Genomic DNA, 18,517 nt, shown 5'->3' with positions numbered 1-18,517 from the left:
TAGGAAAGGCCCAGGCAGGATAAGAGGGTTGGGACTTTAAGCCTCACCTCTCAACCTCTGGAGAGGGGAGACGGGCTGAAGATTAAGTTCATCACCAATGGCCAGTGATTTAATCAGTCATGCCAACATAATGAAGCTTCCATAAAAATTCAAAATGACTGGGTTTGGAAAACTTTGGGATAGTTGAATACATGGAGGCTCCTAAAGGGTGATGTTCCTGGAGAGGGTCTGGAGGCTCTGCACCACTTCCCACATGCCTGGCTCCATGCATCTCTTCATCTGTATCCTTTGCAATAACCCTTTGTAACAAACCAGTAGACATGAGTATTTTCCTGAGTTCTGTGAGTCGCTGTAACAAATTAATTAAACCCAAGAAGGGGGTCTTGGGAACCCCAATTTGTAGCTTATTGGTCAGAAGCACAGGTGAAACAACCTGGGAGACTGAGCCCTCAACCTGTGGGATCAGACACTGTCTTCGGGTAGATAGTGTTAGAGTTGAATTAGAATTAGAACACGGGTCCGCAACCTCAGGCCTCAGACCTGTATCAGTCTGTAGCTGGTTAGGAACCAGGTGGCACGGCAGGAGGTGAGTGGAGGGGGATCCAGCATTACCACCTGAGCTCCATCTCCTGTCAGATCAGAGGTAGCATCAGATTCTCATGGGAGCACAAACCCTATTGTGAACCGTGCATGTGAGGGATCCAGATGAAGAGATGCATGGGGCCAGGCATGTGGGCTCCATATGAGAATCTAACTAATGCCTGATAATCTGAGGTGGAACAGTTTCATCTTGAAACCATTCCCTGACCCCGTGGAAAAATTGTCTTCCACCAAACTGGTCCCTAGTGCCAAAAAGATTGGGGACTGCTGAATTAGAGGACACCCAGATGGTATCTGTGGCAGAATTGATTGCTTGCTTGTTAATGGGGAAAACCCTCACACATTTGGTCACAGAAGTCTCCTGGGTTTGTTGTGGTATGAGAGGAGAGGAAAAATATGCTGTACACGTATGTAGCCTAGGAGCAATTGGCTGTACCTTATGGCCTAGATATGTAGTAGTCTCTACCATCTAGGTTTGTGTAGGTGTACCCTGTGATGTTCACACAATGAGGAAATTGTCTCCAGCGGTACATGTCTCAGAATGTATCCCCAACATTAAGTGATGCATGACTGGAGGTAATTGGAGAATAAACATATTTTGGGGAGAGGAAAGTAGGATGAAGTGAGGTGGAGAAGACAGATGTTCACATCTTGTAGCTCTGACTGTGCTGTGCCTACAGAGCCTGCAGCTTGGCCATGCCTCGCAGTGTAGGACTGGCCACTCCCTGACCCGAGCAGCTGGCTATCCACAGCCACTTTTGGTTGGTCCATGGTAAAAGTGCATTTGCAGTAGGTTCGTTTTACTGGTTAGGTTTTAGAGGCTCCTATTCAAATCAGTTTGTGGTTTTTGAGCGTACTGACTCAATTGTTAGAAGGTAACCTTTAATTTAAAAGGCAATGCAGATGAATTTAAATGCATCAGGTTCAATCACAGTTACTGTGCTTGACTCTCAGAATCTCAGTAAAAGAAAGTAGGCCCTGGAAATGCCACCCCCTTGGCACCCACCTCCCAGACTCCTGGCTCTGTGTCTCCTGACCACAACTCAGGTCTTGCCATTTTTACGCATCCATTACTGAGGAAGAACCCAATTTTGTTCATTCAATGGGAGGGAGGAAGAGCTTTTGAGAACCTGGTGTGTGCTTATGTTTCATATTCATTGTTTTTACCAATGTTAGAATACCCCAATGGGTTGGGTGCTTTTATCTCTCTTTTTACAATTGGGGAACTCGAGGCTCAGGTTAGTCATGTTGTAAGTCCCTGTGAAGTGGTGCTCCAACCCAGGTCAGTCTGTTTCCCAAAACCCTTCTGTTTGACTTTCATGCGGAAGAAGATAAAATGCGATGAAGAGTCTTGGGCATGATGGCGCACAGATCATCAGGAAGAAGGCCATCAGGAAGTTGGACTAGAGGTGGGAGGGGAGAAGGAATTATGGATTTGGGAAAAGAGGGAAAACAGGTGAGCCTGAGGGAGGCACAGGAGCAAGGGGAGCAACAGAGCTGGCCAGTCTGTGTGTGGTAGGGCTGATGCTTGCCTGCTTACTCCCATCCCCTCTGTTTTGCCAGCTGACAGGCTGAAGTGGTAAGGAATCTTGTGGCTGTCAGGATGGCAGAGGAGCAGGAGTTCACCCAGCTCTGCAAGTTGCCTGCGCAGCCCTCCCACCCACACTGCGTGAACAATACCTACCGCAGTGCACAGCACTCCCAGGCTCTGCTCCGAGGGCTGCTGGCTCTCCGGGACAGCGGGATCCTCTTCGATGTTGTGCTGGTGGTGGAGGGCAGACACATCGAGGCCCATCGCATCCTGCTAGCTGCATCCTGTGATTACTTCAGGTGAGTTCACTAGAACTGTTCTGTTCGTAAGAAGAATAACAAAGATAATCCTGGCTCTGCTAATAAAGGTACTGGCGGTGACAGCAGTTGGTCTCCTGCTCACCTCAGAGCCTCCCCCACTCCTTGTGGTTATGACTTAGTCAACAAGTATGAGAGACAGAAGGGGGTCTTAGAGTTCATTTTTCATTCAGCGATCTTGTCTCTTGGGCTTTGCCTTCCCTTACCTTCCTTTTCTTTTTCCTTTTCTCTCTTTTCTCTTTTCTTTCCTCCTTTCTCTCCTTCCCTCCCTTCCCCTCCCCTCCCTTCCCATTCCTCCCCTCCCTGGTAATTATTGCTGTGTATGCATCACCTTCTGGCTCACATCTCTCATCCCTCAGGTGTTAGCCTCTGGCCCTCCCAGTGAGCTCTGTGGCCCCTCAGGGATTTCTTATGGCCTCCTTCGTGACCCCATCCCAGCACTTGGCACAGTGTGAGGAACCACTGGCTTATCTGTCTTTTCCACTGGGCGGGAATTTGTCTCTTATCCCTAGCGCCTAACGTGGTTTTCACATATTCAAGCAATACCCATGGCTTAAATGAATAAATTTATGTGAACAAATAGCAGATCAGTACAAAATTTGCCCCATTGTCTGCACTGCTCTGCACTCAAGGAGGTGGGTGTCACCACACTTATTTCACATAGGTGGCATGAGCCTGAGAAGGACTGAGGGCCACTCATGGTCCCCAGCAAGGTTGTCATGGGACTCCAAGCCTGAGGTGTTCCATTCTAGCTCTGATTCTGTTCGATCATTTTGTCTTCAAGGCTTGGTTGTAGTTCTCTCTCTCCCTCTTTCTGTCTTTTTTTAATTAGGAACTATCAAGCAAAATATGTATGGTTTAACTGCCTTCTGTCTCCAGAAGGAGTTTTGGAGAATGTGACCCAGTGGTGGCTTGGTGCAGATGTGCCAAGGAGCAGCAGAGTTCTTTCAGTTCACCAGGGAAATTCAACTGAGGCCTTTAATAAAGATTAAGATAACATACAGGACAGTGGGTAGGGTGGGGGAGCTGAGGGCCCCCTGCAGGGGGCTTAGGACCTGTACAGGAGAGGATGGCCAGAGGCTGCAGAGCCTGTGGGATCCCCTGGGCTCACCCTCTCAGCCCTTCTTGATTTAGTGCCATACCACTCTTTCTGAAAATGACAGTGTAGGCACTGCCTTTCCCTAACTTATCACAAACCTTATGTGGCTTTCCATGTCCTCCAGGAGCAATTTCTAGCCCTTTCCACAACCCCTCTTGGGTAAACCTCTTATGAGAGGTGTCCTGCTCTCTGGGATGATTACAATGCATCACTAACACCCCCTGCATCCCTCCACTTCCATTGGGAAGGGGAGCAGGCGAGTGGCAACATTATTGGAAGAGCCCAGACTCTCATCTCAGAGATGTGTATGTGTGTGTATATGTGTGTGTGTGTGTGTGTGTGTATATATATGAATATATATATATGAAATAGTGGCCAGGCGCGGTGGCTCACACCTGTAATCCCAGCACTTTGGGAGGCCGAGGCAGGTGGATCACTTGAGGCCAGGAGTTTGAGACTAGCCTGACCAACATGGTGAAATCCTGTCTCTACTAAAAAAAAAACAAACCAAAAAACAAAAATTAGCTAGGTGTGGTGGTGGGTGCCTATAATCACAGCTACTTGGGAGGCTGAGGCAGGAGAATCGCTTGAACACGGGATGCGGAGGTTGCAGTGAGCTGAGATTGTGCCACTGCACTCTAGCCTGGGCGACAGAGCAAGACCCTGTTTCAAAAAAACAAAAAAGAGGCCGGGTGTGGTGGCTCACGCCTGTAATCCTAGCACTTTGGGAGGCCAAGGTGGGGTGGATCACCTGAGATTAGGAGTTGGAGACCAGCCTGGCCAACATAGTAAAACCCCGTCTCTACTAAAAATACAAAAACTAGCGGGGTGTGGTGGCACATGCCTGTAATCCCAGCTACTTGGGAGGCTGAGGCAGGAGAATCGCTTGAACCCAGGAGGTGGGGGTTGCAGTGAGCTGAGAAAGAGGCCAGGCTCGGTGGCTCACTCCTGTAATTTCAGCACTTTGAGAGGCGGAGGAGGGTGGATCACCTGAGGTCAGGAGTTGGAGACCAGCCTAACCAACATGACAAAACCCTGTCTCTACTAAAAATACAAAATTAGCTGGGCGTGGTAGCACATACCTGTAATTCCAGCTACTTGGGAGGCTGAAACAGGAGAATTGCTTGAACCGGGAGGCGGAGGTTGCGGTGAGCCGAGATCGCGCCACTGTATTCCAGCCTGCTCCCCTTCCCAATGGAGTGGAGGGATGCGGGGGGTGTTAGTGATGCATTGTAGTCATCCTGGAGAGCAGGACACCTCTCATAAGAGGTTTACCCAAGGGGTGCTGTGGAAAGGGCTAGAAATTGCTCCTCGAGGACACGGAAAGTCACATAAGGTTTTTGATAAGTTAGGGAAAGGCAGTGCCTACACTGTCATTTTCAGAAAGAAAGAAATAGACCATTCCCAAGTGTTAGCGTGTTTATTATTTGTTTTAGTTATTTGTGAAATGTTAAAATGATAAAGGACTATTTTTTTCCCAGTATGACTGGTAAAGATGTGTAAGAGATATGGGCAAGGGTAGAGAGAAGGGTATTTGGGGGTGGGCTGGCCCATAGTTTAGGGCCCTGCAGTTGTACGCCGGGTGTCTGTGTAGGTGTCGTTCCCGTGGGATGATGCACCCGGTGCTGAGACATGTTGCAGGACAGAGCCCTTCTATTCTGTGTTATCCAATGGAGCTGCTTGCAAACTGGGCAGTGTGGTTTGTCTACTGATAGGGAGTGAAAAACCTCAGGACCTGGTGGAAGATGATCCCACTGTGAAGATCTGGAAGGATCTTGCTGTACTCTGGGAATTGAGCAAAGGGAGAGGGAGGCTGACTTTCTTCTGTTTACTGCATTGTCTGAATTATTTTACAAAGAACAGAAATTACTTTTTTTTTTTTTTTTTTGAGACAGAGTCTTACTCTGTCACCCAGGCTGGAGTGCAGTGGTGCAATCTCGGCTCCCTGCAACCTCTGCCTCCTGGGTTCAAGCAATTCTCCTGCCTCAGCCTCTCAAGTAGCTGGGACTACAGGCGTGCGCCACCACGCCCAGCTAATTTTTTGTACTTTTGGTAGAGACAGGGTTTCACCATGTTGGCCGGGCTGATCTCGAACTCCTGACCTTGCAATTTGCCCTCCTGTGCCTCCCAAAGTGCTGGGATTACAGGTGTGAGCCACACCACGCCCGGCCTTTTTGTTTGTTTGTTTTGCGATGGAGTCTTGCCCTGTCCCCCAGGTTGTAGTGCAGTGGGGTGATCTCGGCTCACTGCAACCTCCACCTCCTGGGTTCAAGTGATTCTCCTGCCTCAGCCTCCTGAGTAGCTGGGATTACAGACATGCGCCACCAAACCCAGCTAATTTTTGTATTTTTAGTAGAGACGGATTTCATCACGTTGGCCAGGCTGGTCTCCAACTCCTGACCTCAGGTGATCCGCCTGCCTTGGCCTCCCAAAGTGTTCGGATTACATACGTGAGCCACTGTGCCCGGCCTCTTCTCTGCCTTTTCTGTCCTGTGGAATTTTTTCTTCTTTGGCCTGCCTGAAATGTCTCCTCCTCTGGAGAGCTTTCCCTAATTGTCCCTCGCTGTTTCCCAGGTGGAGGAATCTCGGTTTTCCTGAAGGGCAGAGAGCTGTACTGCCCTGCTGCAGGACGCTTCCTCTGCTCTTTCCGTGTGCTTTATACATGGTTTAGGAATTTGATGGCCAGACTGCATCTTCTTTTTTTGACTTTTGTTAATAACTTTTCATTGCACACTTCTTTTGGCTCCCCTGACCCTACGCCCACCTTGTATGCTTTCACCTTATATGCTTCTGAGGTGGTTTCTCCTCCCCTCCTGGACCCTTATAGTCTGAAGGGCCCAAGGGCTCTATCCTTTATATACAACCTCCACAAGTCACGTCATCCCTCTCTTAGTTTTCATACCATCTGTGAATTATCAAAGACTGCTTTGCTGAACTCAGTGTCTGTTACTTTAGAAGTTTGGATATAGTTGATGATTTTATTTTTTAAAAATTAATAGCACTTTATCCCCAAAAGAGAGAGAAAGTTGTATTCCCCACAAAACACAAAGCCCAGATGTTTCCCAGGGTAGGTGTGCCTTTTACAAAAAGACTCCAATGCCGTTTAAATTTTTTCCGAGCAGTTTCAGAAAAAGAAAAAAAATTTTTTAAAATTAGCCGGGCATGATGGCATGGCCTGTAGTCCCAGCTACTTGGGAGGCTGAGGAGGGAGGACAGCTTGAGCTTTAGAGGTTGAGGCTGCAGTGAGCCATGATCACACCACTATACTCCAGCTTGGATGACAAAGTGAGAGACCTATTTTCTCTTTAAAAAAAAAAAAAAGCTGAGCACGGTGGCTCACACCTATAATCCCAGCGTTTTGGGAGGCCAAGGTGGGCAGATTGCTTGAGCCCAAGAGTTCGAGACCAACCTGGGCAATGTGACGAAACCCCATGTTTACAAAAAATACAAAAATTAGGGCTGGTCACGGTGGCTCACACATGTAATCCCAGCACAATGGGAGCCCAAGGCCAGCAGATCACTTGAGGCCAGGAGTTAGACACCAGTGTGGCCAACATGGCAAAACCCCTTCTCTACTAAAAATACAAAAATTAACTGGGCATAGTGGTGCACACCTTTAATTCTAGCTACCCAGGAGGGTGAGGCTTGAGAATCGCTTGAGCCTGGGAGGTGAAGGTTGCAGTGAGCTGAGATCGCGCCACTGCACTCCAGACTGGATGAGAGAATGAGATTCTGGCTCAAAAAGAAAAAAACAAACAAGGCTGGGCACGGTGGCTCACACCTGTAATCCTAGCACTTTGGGAGGCTGAGGCAGGTGGATCACCTGAGCTCCAGAGTTGGAGACCAGCCCAGCCAACATCCCTACTAAAAATACAAAAATTAGGTTGTTGGCAAAGCCTGAGTCCTGTCCTCTCGCTCTCCTCCCTGGATAGCATGAGCTTCACCACTCGCTCCACTTTCTCCACCAACCACCGGTCCCTGGGCTCTGTCTCAGGCTCCCAGCTATGGTGCCTGGCCGGTCAGCAGTATGACCAGCGTCTATGCAGGCACCAAGGGCTCTGGTTCCTGGATCTTCATGTCCCGCTCCACCAGCTTCCAGGGCAGCATGGGGTCTGGGGGCCTGGCTTCGGGGATGGCTGGGGATCTGGCAGGAATGGGAGGCATCCATAATGAGAAGGAGACCATACGAAGCCTGAATGACCCCTGGCCTCCTACCTGGACAGAGCGAGGAGCCTGGAGACCAAGAACCGGAAGCTGGAGAGCAAAATCCGGGAGCACTTGGAGAAGAAGGGACCCAGGTCAGAGACTGGAGGCATTACTTCAAGGCCATCGAGGACCTGAGAGCTCAGATCTTTGCAAATACTGTGGACAACACCCATATCATTCTGTAGACTGACAATGCCCGTCTTGCTACTGATGACTTTAGAGTCAAGTATGAGACAGAGTTGGCCATGCACTAGTCTGTGGAGAGCGACATACATGGGCTTCACAAAGTCATTGATGACACCAATGTCCATCAGCTGCAGCTGGAGACAGGGATCGAGGCTTTCAAGGAGGAGCTGCTCTTCATGAAGAACCATGAAGAGGGAGTAAAAGGCCTACAAACCCAGATTGCCAGCTCTGGGTTAACTGTGGAGGTAGATGCCCCCAAATCTCAGGACCTCGCCAAGATCATGGCAGACATCCAGGCTCAATATGACAAGCTGGCTTGGAAGGAACGAGAGGAGCTGGACAAGTACTGGTCTCAGCAGATTAAGGAGAGCACCACAGTGGTCACTACGCAGTCCACTGAGGTTGGAGCTGCTGACATGACAATCACAGAGCCGAGACGTACGTCCAGTCCTTGGAGATGGACCTGGACTCTATGAGAAATCTGAAGGCCAGCTTGGAGAACAGCCTGAGGGAGGTGGAGGCCTGCTATGCCCTGCAGATGGAGCAGCTCAACGGGATCCTGCTGCACCTGGAGTCAGAGGTGGCACAGACCCCGGCAGAGGGACAGCGCCAGGCCCAGGAGTACGAGGCCCTGGTGAACATTAAGGTCAAGCTGGAGGCTGAGATCGCCACCTACCACCGCCTGCTGGAAGATGGGTGAGGACTTCAATCTTGGTGATGCCCTGGACAGCAGCAACTCCATGCAAACCATCCAAAAGACCACTACCCTCCTGATAGTGGATGGCAAAGTGGTGTTTGAGACCAACGACACCAAAGTTCTGAGACATTAAGCCACCAGAAGCAGGGTATCGTTTGGGGAGCAGGAGGCCAATAAAAAGTTCAGAGGTCAAAAAAAAAAATACAAAAATTAGCCAGGTGTCATGGCACATACCTGTAATCCCAGCTACTTGGGAGGCTGAGGCAGAAGTACCGCTTGAACCTGGGAGGCGGAGGTTACAGTGAGCTGAGATCGCACCACTGCACACCAGCCTGGGTGACAGAGTGAGACTCCATCTCAAAAAAAGAAAAAAAAAGAAAGTAAAAAACCAGACAAAACAAAACATAAATTAGCCAGGCACGCCTATAGTCTCAGCTTCTGGGGAAGCTGAGATGGGAGGATTGCTTAAACCTGGGGAGGTCAAGGCTACAGTGAGCCATGAGTTGTGAGTGTGCACTGCACTCCAACCTGGGTGACCCAGCGAGACCTTGTCTCAAAAAAAAAAAAAAAAAAAAAATTGGTTTAATGCTGGGGAATCTTACTAGTTACATGCCAGGGAATCATGGCATTCATCAATTCATGGCAACCCAACACATCTGCACACATGTCTATATAGCATATCTGCAGACATGGTGAACAGGCATGTGATAACATTCAGCATCCATTCTCACAGTTAAAAGTTTTTTGAGGCCGGGCGCGGTGGCTCAAGCCTGTAATCCCAGCACTTTGGGAGGCCGAGACGGGCGGATCACGAGGTCAGGAGATCGAGACCATCCTGGTTAACATGGTGAAACCCCGTCTCTACTAAAAAAAATACAAAAAAAAAAAAAAAAACTAGCCGGGCGAGGTGGCGGACGCCTGTAGTCCCAGCTACTCGGGAGGCTGAGGCAGGAGAATGGCGTGAACCCGGGAGGCGGAGGTTGCAGTGAGCTGAGATCCGGCCACTGCACTCCAGCCTGGGTGACAGAGCGAGACTCCGTCTCAAAAAAAAATAAATAAATAAATAAATAAACTTAAAATATTGATTCTTAATCAAATTTTATATTGTATATTAGTTATTAATATGTTAATGATTTAACACATGTANGCGAGACTCCGTCTCAAAAAAAAAAAAAAAAAAAAGTTTTTTGAGCAGGGTGTGGTGGCTCAAACCTATAGTCCCAGCTACGTGGGAGAGTAGGCCGGAGGATTGCTTGAGCCCAGGAGTTCTGGGCTGCAGTGTGCCATGCCAATAGGGTATCCACACTAAATTTGGCATCAGTATGGTGACCTTTCTAGAGCAGGGTTGCCTAAAGAGGGGTGAACTGGCCCAGGATGGAAATGGACCAGGTCGAAACTCCCATGCTGATGAGTAGTGGGATCATGTCACTGCACTGCAGCCTGGACACCATAGCAAGGGTCCATCTCTCACAAACAAACAAAAACCAAAGAACGTTTTGGGCTGGGCAGGGTGCCTCAAACCTATAACGCTAGCACTTTGGGAGGCTGAGGTGGGCAGATCAGTTCAGTCCTGGAGTTTGAGATTAGCCTAGGCAACATGGCAAAACCCTATCTCTGCAAAAAATACAAAAATTAGCTGGGCATGGTGGTGCACACCTGTAGTCCCCACTACTTGGGAGGCTGAGGTGAGAGGATTGCTTGAGCCCGGAGGTCAAGGCTGCAGCGAGCCAAGCCAAGATGGTGCTACTACAGTCCAGCTTGAGTGACAGAGTGAGACTCCGTTTCCAAAAGAAAAAAAAAAAATTTTTTTTTTTTCCAAGGGATTCTTGTTCAAGTTCAAGTGATTCTCGCACCTCAGCTTCCTGAGTAGCTGTGAGTACAGGTGCGTGCCACCACACCCGGCTAATTTTTGTATTTTTTGATAGAGACAGGGTTTCACCATGTTGGCCAGGCTGGTCTCAAACTCCTGACGTCAAGTGGTCCACCCACCTTGGCCTCCCAAAGTGCTGGGATTATAGGCGTGAGCCACCGCACCCAGCCTATTTTTATGTATTATTATTTTTTAGACTAGTCAAGTGCAGTATTGAGAAGAGGGGACAGAGAAGAATAAGGAGTTTGATCTGTTACTGCCTATGAACAACCAACTGAGATAACTCAACTACCTTTGGACCAGCCAAACGTCTTAAAAAAATGGTGTAAATTCATTAAACCACAGAACCCACCCAAAACTCAAGAATATTTTCGAGGCTAATTATATTTTTTATCCTAGTGCGAGTCTTTATACTTTTTTGGGGGGCATATTAAAGTATTGAAGAGGAGGCACCAACCCAGATCCCATGGGATGTAAGATCCTATGTGGCGTGTGTACAGTGTTTCTCACGTTGGAACCTTCTGAATTCTAAAATACACTTGACTTAAAGAGTTTGGACAAGGGATCGAGGACCTGAACAAGCACAAGCTGACCCAGGAAATATTTTTCTCCCCCATCTCACACCAGAGGCAGCACACTGGTTTGCCATTCTGTACCTCGCGGAGGTCCTGGGCACCAGCAGTAGAGATGGCCCTCATTCTCTGTGCTGTGGAGTGTTCTGTGCTGTCGATGTCCTCTGTTTATTTTGTCATTCCCCTGCTACTGGGTACTGGTGAACAGTTTTTTTAAAATTGTGGTTCTAAAAAAATAAACACAAATAACATTTATCATATAGTTCAGTAATGTTACGATTATTCACATTATTATGAAACAGATCTCCAGAACTTTTTAATCTTACAAATCTGAGACTCTATACTCACTAAACCACAACTCCCTTTTCTCCTTTACCCCCAGGCCCTGGCAGCTACCATTCGACTTTCAGTCTCTATGAATTAAACTATTCTAAGTACCTCATAAGTAGAATCACACAGCATTAGCGCTTTATCACTTGCTTATTTCATTTGGCATCATGTCCTTAAGGATCATGTGTGTTATAACATGTGACATGATTTCCCTCATTTTGCAGGCTGAATAGTGTGCCATTTTATGGATATACCACATTTTGTTCGTCTATTCACCTATCAAGGGATACTTGGTTTGCTTCCATCTCTTGTCTATTACGTATAATGCTGCTATGAACATGGGTGTGCAAATATCTGAGACTCTGCTTTCAGTTCTTTTGGCTATATCCCCAGAAGTGGAATTGCTGGGTCATTCTATTGCTAATTTTCTGAGGAACATAGCAGTTGCACCACTTTTTATTCCCACCAACAGTGCACAAGGGTTATAGTTTCTCCACATCCTTGCTAAAGCTTGTTATTTTCTGGTTTTTTTGTTTGTTTGTTTTGTTTATTGAGACAGGATTTTGGTCTGTCACCCCAGCTGGAGTTCGGGGGCACCATCATAGCTCCACCTCCTGGGCTCAAGCAATGCTTCTGAAGCCTCCCAAGTAGCTGGGACTATAGGCATGCACCACCATGTCTGGCCAGTTTTTTAAAAAATATATTTGTAGAGATAGAATCTTACTGTCTCCCAGGCTGGTCTCAAACTCCTGGGCTCAAGCAATCCTTCCACCTCAGCCTCCCTAAGTGCTGGGATTATGGACATGAGATTATAGATGTGAACCACCACGCCCAGCCTACTTTTTTGTGTTTTTTTTTTGTTTTTGTTTTTGTCTTTGTTTGTTTGTTTGTTTTTGTTTGTTTTTTTTTTTTTTTTTTTTTTTGAGATGGAGTCTCGCTGTATCTCCCAGGCTGGAGTGCAGTGGCACGATCTCGGCTCACTGTAAGCTCCGCCTCCCGGGTTTACGCCATTCTCCTGCCTCAGCCTCCCAAGTAGCTGGGACTACAGGCGCCCGCCACCACGCCCGGCTAGTTTTTTTGTATTTTTAGTAGAGACGGGGTTTCACCATGTTAGCCAGAATAGTCTCGATCTCCTGACCTCGTGATCCACCCGCCTCGGCCTCCCAAAGTGCTGGGATTACAGGCTTGAGCCACCGCGCCCGGCCTTTTTTGTTTGTTTTGTTGTTTTTTTATAGTGGTCATCCTAATGGATATGAGGTGTGGACAACTTTTTAAAATTTTTAAATCTTTATTTTGACATAATTCCTGACTTATAGAAAAGTAGTGATAAAAGGATACACATTTGTGTCAGGCCACGCATGGTGGTACATGCCTATAGTCCCAACTACTTGGGAGGCTGAGGCAGAAGCATCACTTAAGCCCAGGAGGTTGAGGCTGCAGTGAGCCAAAAATGAATTTTATTTTATTTTATTTTTTTTGAGACAGAGTCTCACTCCGTCACCCAGGCTGGAGTGCATCGTCTCGGCTCACTGCAACCTCCACCTCCCAGGTTCAAGCAATTCTCGTGCCTCAGCCTCCCAAGTAGCTGGGATTACAGGTGCCTACCACCACACCCAGCTAATTTTTGCATTTTTACTAGAGACAGGGTTTCACCATGTGGGCTAACTTGGTCTTGAACTCCTGACCTCAGGTGATCCGCCCACCTCGGCCTCCCAAAGTGCTGGGATATAGGCCTGAGCCACCGCGCCTGGCCCCAAAAATGAATGTTTAAAGAATTAAGTGTGGGCCGGGCGCGGTGGCTCAATTCCAGCACTTTGGGAGGCTGAGGCGAGTGGATCACCTGAGGTCAGGAGTTCAAGACTAGCCTGGCCAACGTGGAGAAACCCCGTCTCTATTAAAAATGCAAAATTAGCTGGGTGTGGTGGCGCATCCCTATAATCCCAGCTACTCGAGAGGCTGAGGTAGGAGAATCGCTTGAACCTGGGAGGTGGAGGTTGCAGTGAGCCAAAATCGTGCCATTGCACTCCAGCCTGGGCAACATGAGCAAAACTCTGTCTCAGAAAAAAAAAAAAAGAATTACATTTGGTAAATTTTTTGTTAAAAAGGAAAAACAATAAAAAGGAGTGACTATTTTGTTTTTCTTTTGGGCTCTTTTTTCTCTCTGGTTTTTATTTTGAAATATTTAAATCCTATAGAAAAGTTGAAAGTTAAGTCTAGTGAACACCTGTACTCTTGGCTTCAATTCATCAGTTAACATTTTGCATATTCACTTCAGAGTAAGTTTTAGATATCATGACAATTTATCTCTAAAAACTTCAGTTCAGCTCTCTAAGGATGAGGAGATTCTTTGACATACCTATAATACTATCATAATATCAAAAATTTATAATTGAGCCGTGTTTCATGGCGAATGATTTTAGTCCCAGCTACTTAGGAGGCTAAGGTGGGAGGATCACTTGAGCACAGGAGTTTAAGGCCAGCTTGAGCAACGTAGCAACCCTGTCTCTAAAAAAATAAAAATGAAAAAGAAATGTGTAATCATTCTATAATTTCATCTGATACTGAGTCCATGTTCAAATTTTCCTGATTGTACCCCAAATGTCTTATATCTTCTTTCTCCTCCCTCCATTCATGATCCATGCAGTGAACTTTTTTTTTTTTTCTTAGGAGACAGAGTCTCATTTTGTTGCCCAGGCTGGGCAATGGTGTCATGATAGCTCACTGCAGCCTCAAAATACTGGGCTCAAGCAATGCTCCCACATCAGCATTTATAATTGATGGGATTACGGATGCGTGCCACCATGCCCAGCTAATTTTTTTTTTTAAGAGATGGGGTCTTTCTGTGTTGCCCCATCTGGTCTTTTTTTCTTCTTCTTCTTTTTCTTTTTCTTTTAAGGCAGAATGTTGCTCTGTTGCCAAGGCTGAAGAGTAGTGGTGCGATTTCGGTTCACTGCAACCTCCGCCTCCCAGGTTCAAGTGATTTTGGTGCCTCAGCCACCCGAGTAGCTGAGATTATAGGTGTGCACCACCATGCAGCTAATTTTTGTGTTTTTAGTAGAGGCGAGGTTTCACCATGTTGACCAGGCTGGCCTCGAACTCTTGGCCTCAAGTGATCTACCTGCTTTGGGCTCCCAAAGTGCTGGGATTACAGGTGTGAACTATCGCACCCGGCTGCCCAGTCTGGTCTTAAAGTCCTGGCCTCAAGCAGTCTTCCTGCCTTGGCCCCCAAAGGATTATAAGATTTTTTTTTTTCTTAAAATGACACACATTTGTGTCAGGCCAGGCATGGTGGCTCACATCTGTAATTCCAGCACTATGGGAGGCTGAGGCGGGTGCATCACATGAGGTCAGGAGTTCGAGATCAGCCTGACCAACATGGTGAAACCCTGTCTCTACTAAAAATACAAAATAGCCAGGCATGATGGCACATGCCTGTAATTCCAGCTACTTGGAGGCTGAGGCAGGAGAATCACTTGAACCCGGTAGGCGGAGGTTGTAGTGAGCCGAGATTGCGCCATTGCACTCCAGCCTGGGCAACAAGAGCGAGACTCTGTCTCAAAAAAAAAAAAAAATCTGTGTCAATCAAAGCACCCACACCCTGCTCAGGGCGGGCAGTCTTGAAATGTTGCCATCTTCACTGCTGCCAATATAGTCCCAGAGGTGCCAGCAGAAGAATCAGACAGGAGAAGTGCATGTATCAGCACAGTCCTGGAAAGTCCAGGAGAGCCAACCAGATCACTACAAAGAGCATGGGAAAGTGCCCCGAGGGCTTGGCCATGCATGGAGTGAAATGTCTGGGAATAAATGTAACAAGTATGTGCCAGGTCTGTAGGAAGATGACTTGTAAGACCTCCAAATAGACCCAGAGGATGGCTGGACAGTTAAAAAGGTCCACTGTGTCCATTATAAAAATGCCGTTTATCTCTACATTAACCTAGATGTTTAACATAACCCACCAAAATACCAAGAGGGTTTATTTGGGGCAATTACAGAAACTTGATTCTAAAATTCAAATGTAAAAAGGAAGCAGTGACCAGGAAATTGTTGAAAGCAAAAATAACGAAAGGAGACTATTCCTATCCTATGTGATAAAGATAGCCTCAAAAATTAGAGGAAGGGGCCGGGTGCGGTGACTCACGCCTGTAATCCCAGCACTTTGGGAGGCTGAGGCGGACGGATCACAGGGTGAGGAGTTCAAGATCAGCCTGGCCACCATAGTGATAACCCCGTCTCTACTAAAAATACAAAATTAGCCGGCTGTGGTGGCACATGCCTGTAATCCTAGCTACTGGGGAGGCTGAGGCAGGAGAATCTCCTAAACTTGGGAGGTGGAGGTTGCGGTGAGCCAAGATCTCACCACTGCACTCCAGCTTGGGCGACAGAGTGAAACTTTGTCTCAAAAAAAAAAAAAAAAAAAATTAGAGAAAGGAGGGAAGAGTTCAGAGTTGCCATCTAGAAAAACAAAGTTGGACCCTTGCTTCATACCTTATACCAAAATAAATTCCAGGTAGATCAACAGTTTTAAATGTGAAAGAAATGTGAAAGATTCAACAGTAAAAACACTAGAGGAAAATATGGGAAATGTTTTCTAAATAATCTCAGAAGGAAAAAGCCTTCCTGAGTTTGACACAAAACTTGGAGGCAAGTAAATGATAAATTTGATCACATTGAAAACGAAGATAGGCTGGTCCGAAGGTAGTGAGTTACCTCAGTTGGTTGTTCACAGTCACAGATCCAACTCCAGGTTCTACTGTTTCACCTTCTACTTCTTTCACTGCACTTAACTAGACTTAAGGAAAAAAAAAAAAAGACAAATTTCTGCATGGCAAAAAAGCAATACAGAATCAAAAGATAGGGGAAACTCCTCATCAATAAAGGGGCAGATTTCTTCAAATTGATAAGATAGAATCTAATAGAAAACTGACTAAGAATCTGAACTGTTCAGAAAAGAAAATGGAAATGGCTCTTTAACATGTGAGGACATTTTCTGTACCTTTTGTGATGAGGTTTTCCCTCTCGTGGTAGTGAGTTAGAGCTGGTGTCTTCCTGGGTTGGGGGTAGAGGGTGCAGGCACCAGTCCCTGCTATTAGGAATGATGTAAAAAGAGTGACTTGACAATACTATCAAAGTATAAATGTATGTAAACCCTTCAACCCAGCAAATGTATCTGTGGGACTTAATCCTGGCATATGCATACTCAGCATGTTGTAAGAGTGAGGCTATTTATCATGTGAACTAACTGGAAATTATAAGTAACCTAAATGTACCCCTGTAGGAATGGGTTAAAGAAGTGAGATAGCTGGCTGGGCATGGTGGCTCATGCCTGTAATCCCAGCACTTTGGGAGGCTGAGGCGGGTGCATCACCTGAGATCAGGAGTTTGAGTCCAGCCTGGCCAACGTGGTGAATCCCTGTCTCTACTAAAAATACAAAAATTAGCCGGGCATAGTGGCACACGACTATAATCCCATCTACACCCGGGAGGCTGTGGCATGAGAATCACTTGAACCTGGGAGGCGGAGGTTGCGGTGAGCCGAGATTGCGCCATTATACTCCAGCCTGGGTGACAAGAGCGAAATTGCATCTTAAAAAAAAAAATAAAGTGAAACAGTCTTTGCAAAGAGTGAAGCAGTCCTGTGTACATGGGCATGGATCGGTCTCCAAGCTTTATTGTAAAAACCGGGCCGGGTGCAGTGGCTCAGGCCTGTAATCCCAGCACTTTGTTAGGCTGAGGCGGGCAGATCATGAGGTCAGGAGATCAAGACCATCCTGGCTAACACGGTGAAACCCTGTCTCTACTAAAAATACAAAAAATTAGCCGGGCGTGGTAGCATGAACCTGTAATCCCAGCTACTTGGGAGGCCGAGGCAGGAGAATCACTTGAACCCAGGAGATGGAGGTTGCACTGAGCTGAGATCATGCCGCTGCACTCCACCCTGGGCGACAGAGCGAGACTTCATCTCCCCCCCACCGGCGCCCCCCCAAAAAAAGTCCTGGCACTGTGGCTCACACCTGTAATCCCAGCACTTTGAGAGGCCAAGGGGGTTGGATCACAAGGTCAGGAGATCGATACCATCCTGGCTAACACGGTGAAACCGCGTCTCTACTAAAAACAAAAAATTAGCCGGGCATGGAGGTGGGCGCCTGTAGTCCCAGCTACTCAGGAGGCTGAGGCAGGAGAATGGCGCGAACCCGGGAGGTGGAGCTTGCAGTGAGCCAAGATCGCACCACTGCACTCCAGCCTGGGTGAGAGAGCGAGACTCCATCTCAAAAAAAAAAAAAGCCAAGTGAGATGTGGAATATGACTGCCCTGGGAATACTGCAGCCCTGGGAGGGGAACTCACTGATATCTGGGAGCAGAGGCAAGGGGACTTTCACCACAACCTATGCTGTATTTTTTTTTTTTTTTTGAGAGACAGAGTTTCACTCTTGTTGCCCAGGCTGGAGTGCAATGGTGCGATCTCAGCTCACTGCAACCTCCGCCTCCTGGGTTCAAGCGATTCTCCTGCCTCAGCCTCCATCTGAGGAACTCAGAGGAGACACCATCACGCCCAGCTAATTTTTGTATTTTTAGTAGAGATGCAATTTCACCTTATGGGCCAGGCTGGTTTTGAACTCCTGACCTGAAATGATCTGCCTGCCTCGGCCTCCCAAAGTTCTGGGATTACAGATGTGAGTCACCGTGCCTGGCCTCCTTCTGCTCTTTGAATGATACTTGGCATTTGGTAGGAACTTCATAAATATACATTGAATGAAATGACTTGTATTAGTTTCCCATTAATTCATTGCTTTGAAATGTGCTCTGGAGTTGCTACTGCTCCGATCCAGGAACTGCACTGATGAACACAGCAGAAGCAAGCTGTGCGTGGCCTCCCCTCCCGAGGCTCATACGGGACTCCTTGGGCCCATGAAAAGGGAAACAGGACAATTTCCAGGATGGCTGCCCAGACTTGGTCAGGATCCTTTTGTGGGATGGCTCATGCGTGCACACAGTTCGCTCAGAGCACAGAGTGGGTCAGCCCACTCCCCGGGCCCTGCCACCAGCACCAGGTTCTTCTCTGAATACTGTCACTCTTGGCAACCTGGGCTTGAGTCCTTGTTGGTATAACT

The 18,517-nt window shown here is 47.3% G+C and overlaps 1 protein-coding gene across 2 annotated transcripts in view; it reads left to right on the top strand.

Moving 5' to 3' along the window:
* KLHL22 (kelch like family member 22) overlaps positions 1 to 18,517 on the top strand; it is a 53,438-nt gene that overhangs the window by 4,459 nt on the left and 30,462 nt on the right. Inside the window, exon 2 of one of the 2 annotated variants that reach the window (XM_025400734.1) lies at positions 2,171 to 2,430. In XM_025400734.1, the coding sequence (XP_025256519.1) occupies positions 2,204 to 2,430 (227 nt within the window). In that variant the 5' untranslated portion in view covers positions 2,171 to 2,203. Of the gene's footprint in view, positions 1 to 2,163; positions 2,431 to 18,517 lie in introns of both variants that reach the window. The other variant, XM_025400735.1, reaches the window with a different exon arrangement.

This window comes from Theropithecus gelada, chromosome 10 (genome assembly GCF_003255815.1).
Source record: "Theropithecus gelada isolate Dixy chromosome 10, Tgel_1.0, whole genome shotgun sequence".
Lineage (NCBI taxonomy): Eukaryota > Metazoa > Chordata > Mammalia > Primates > Cercopithecidae > Theropithecus > Theropithecus gelada.
The sequence above is the reverse complement of the archived record's forward strand: the minus strand, read 5'-3'. Positions and strand labels throughout refer to the sequence as shown.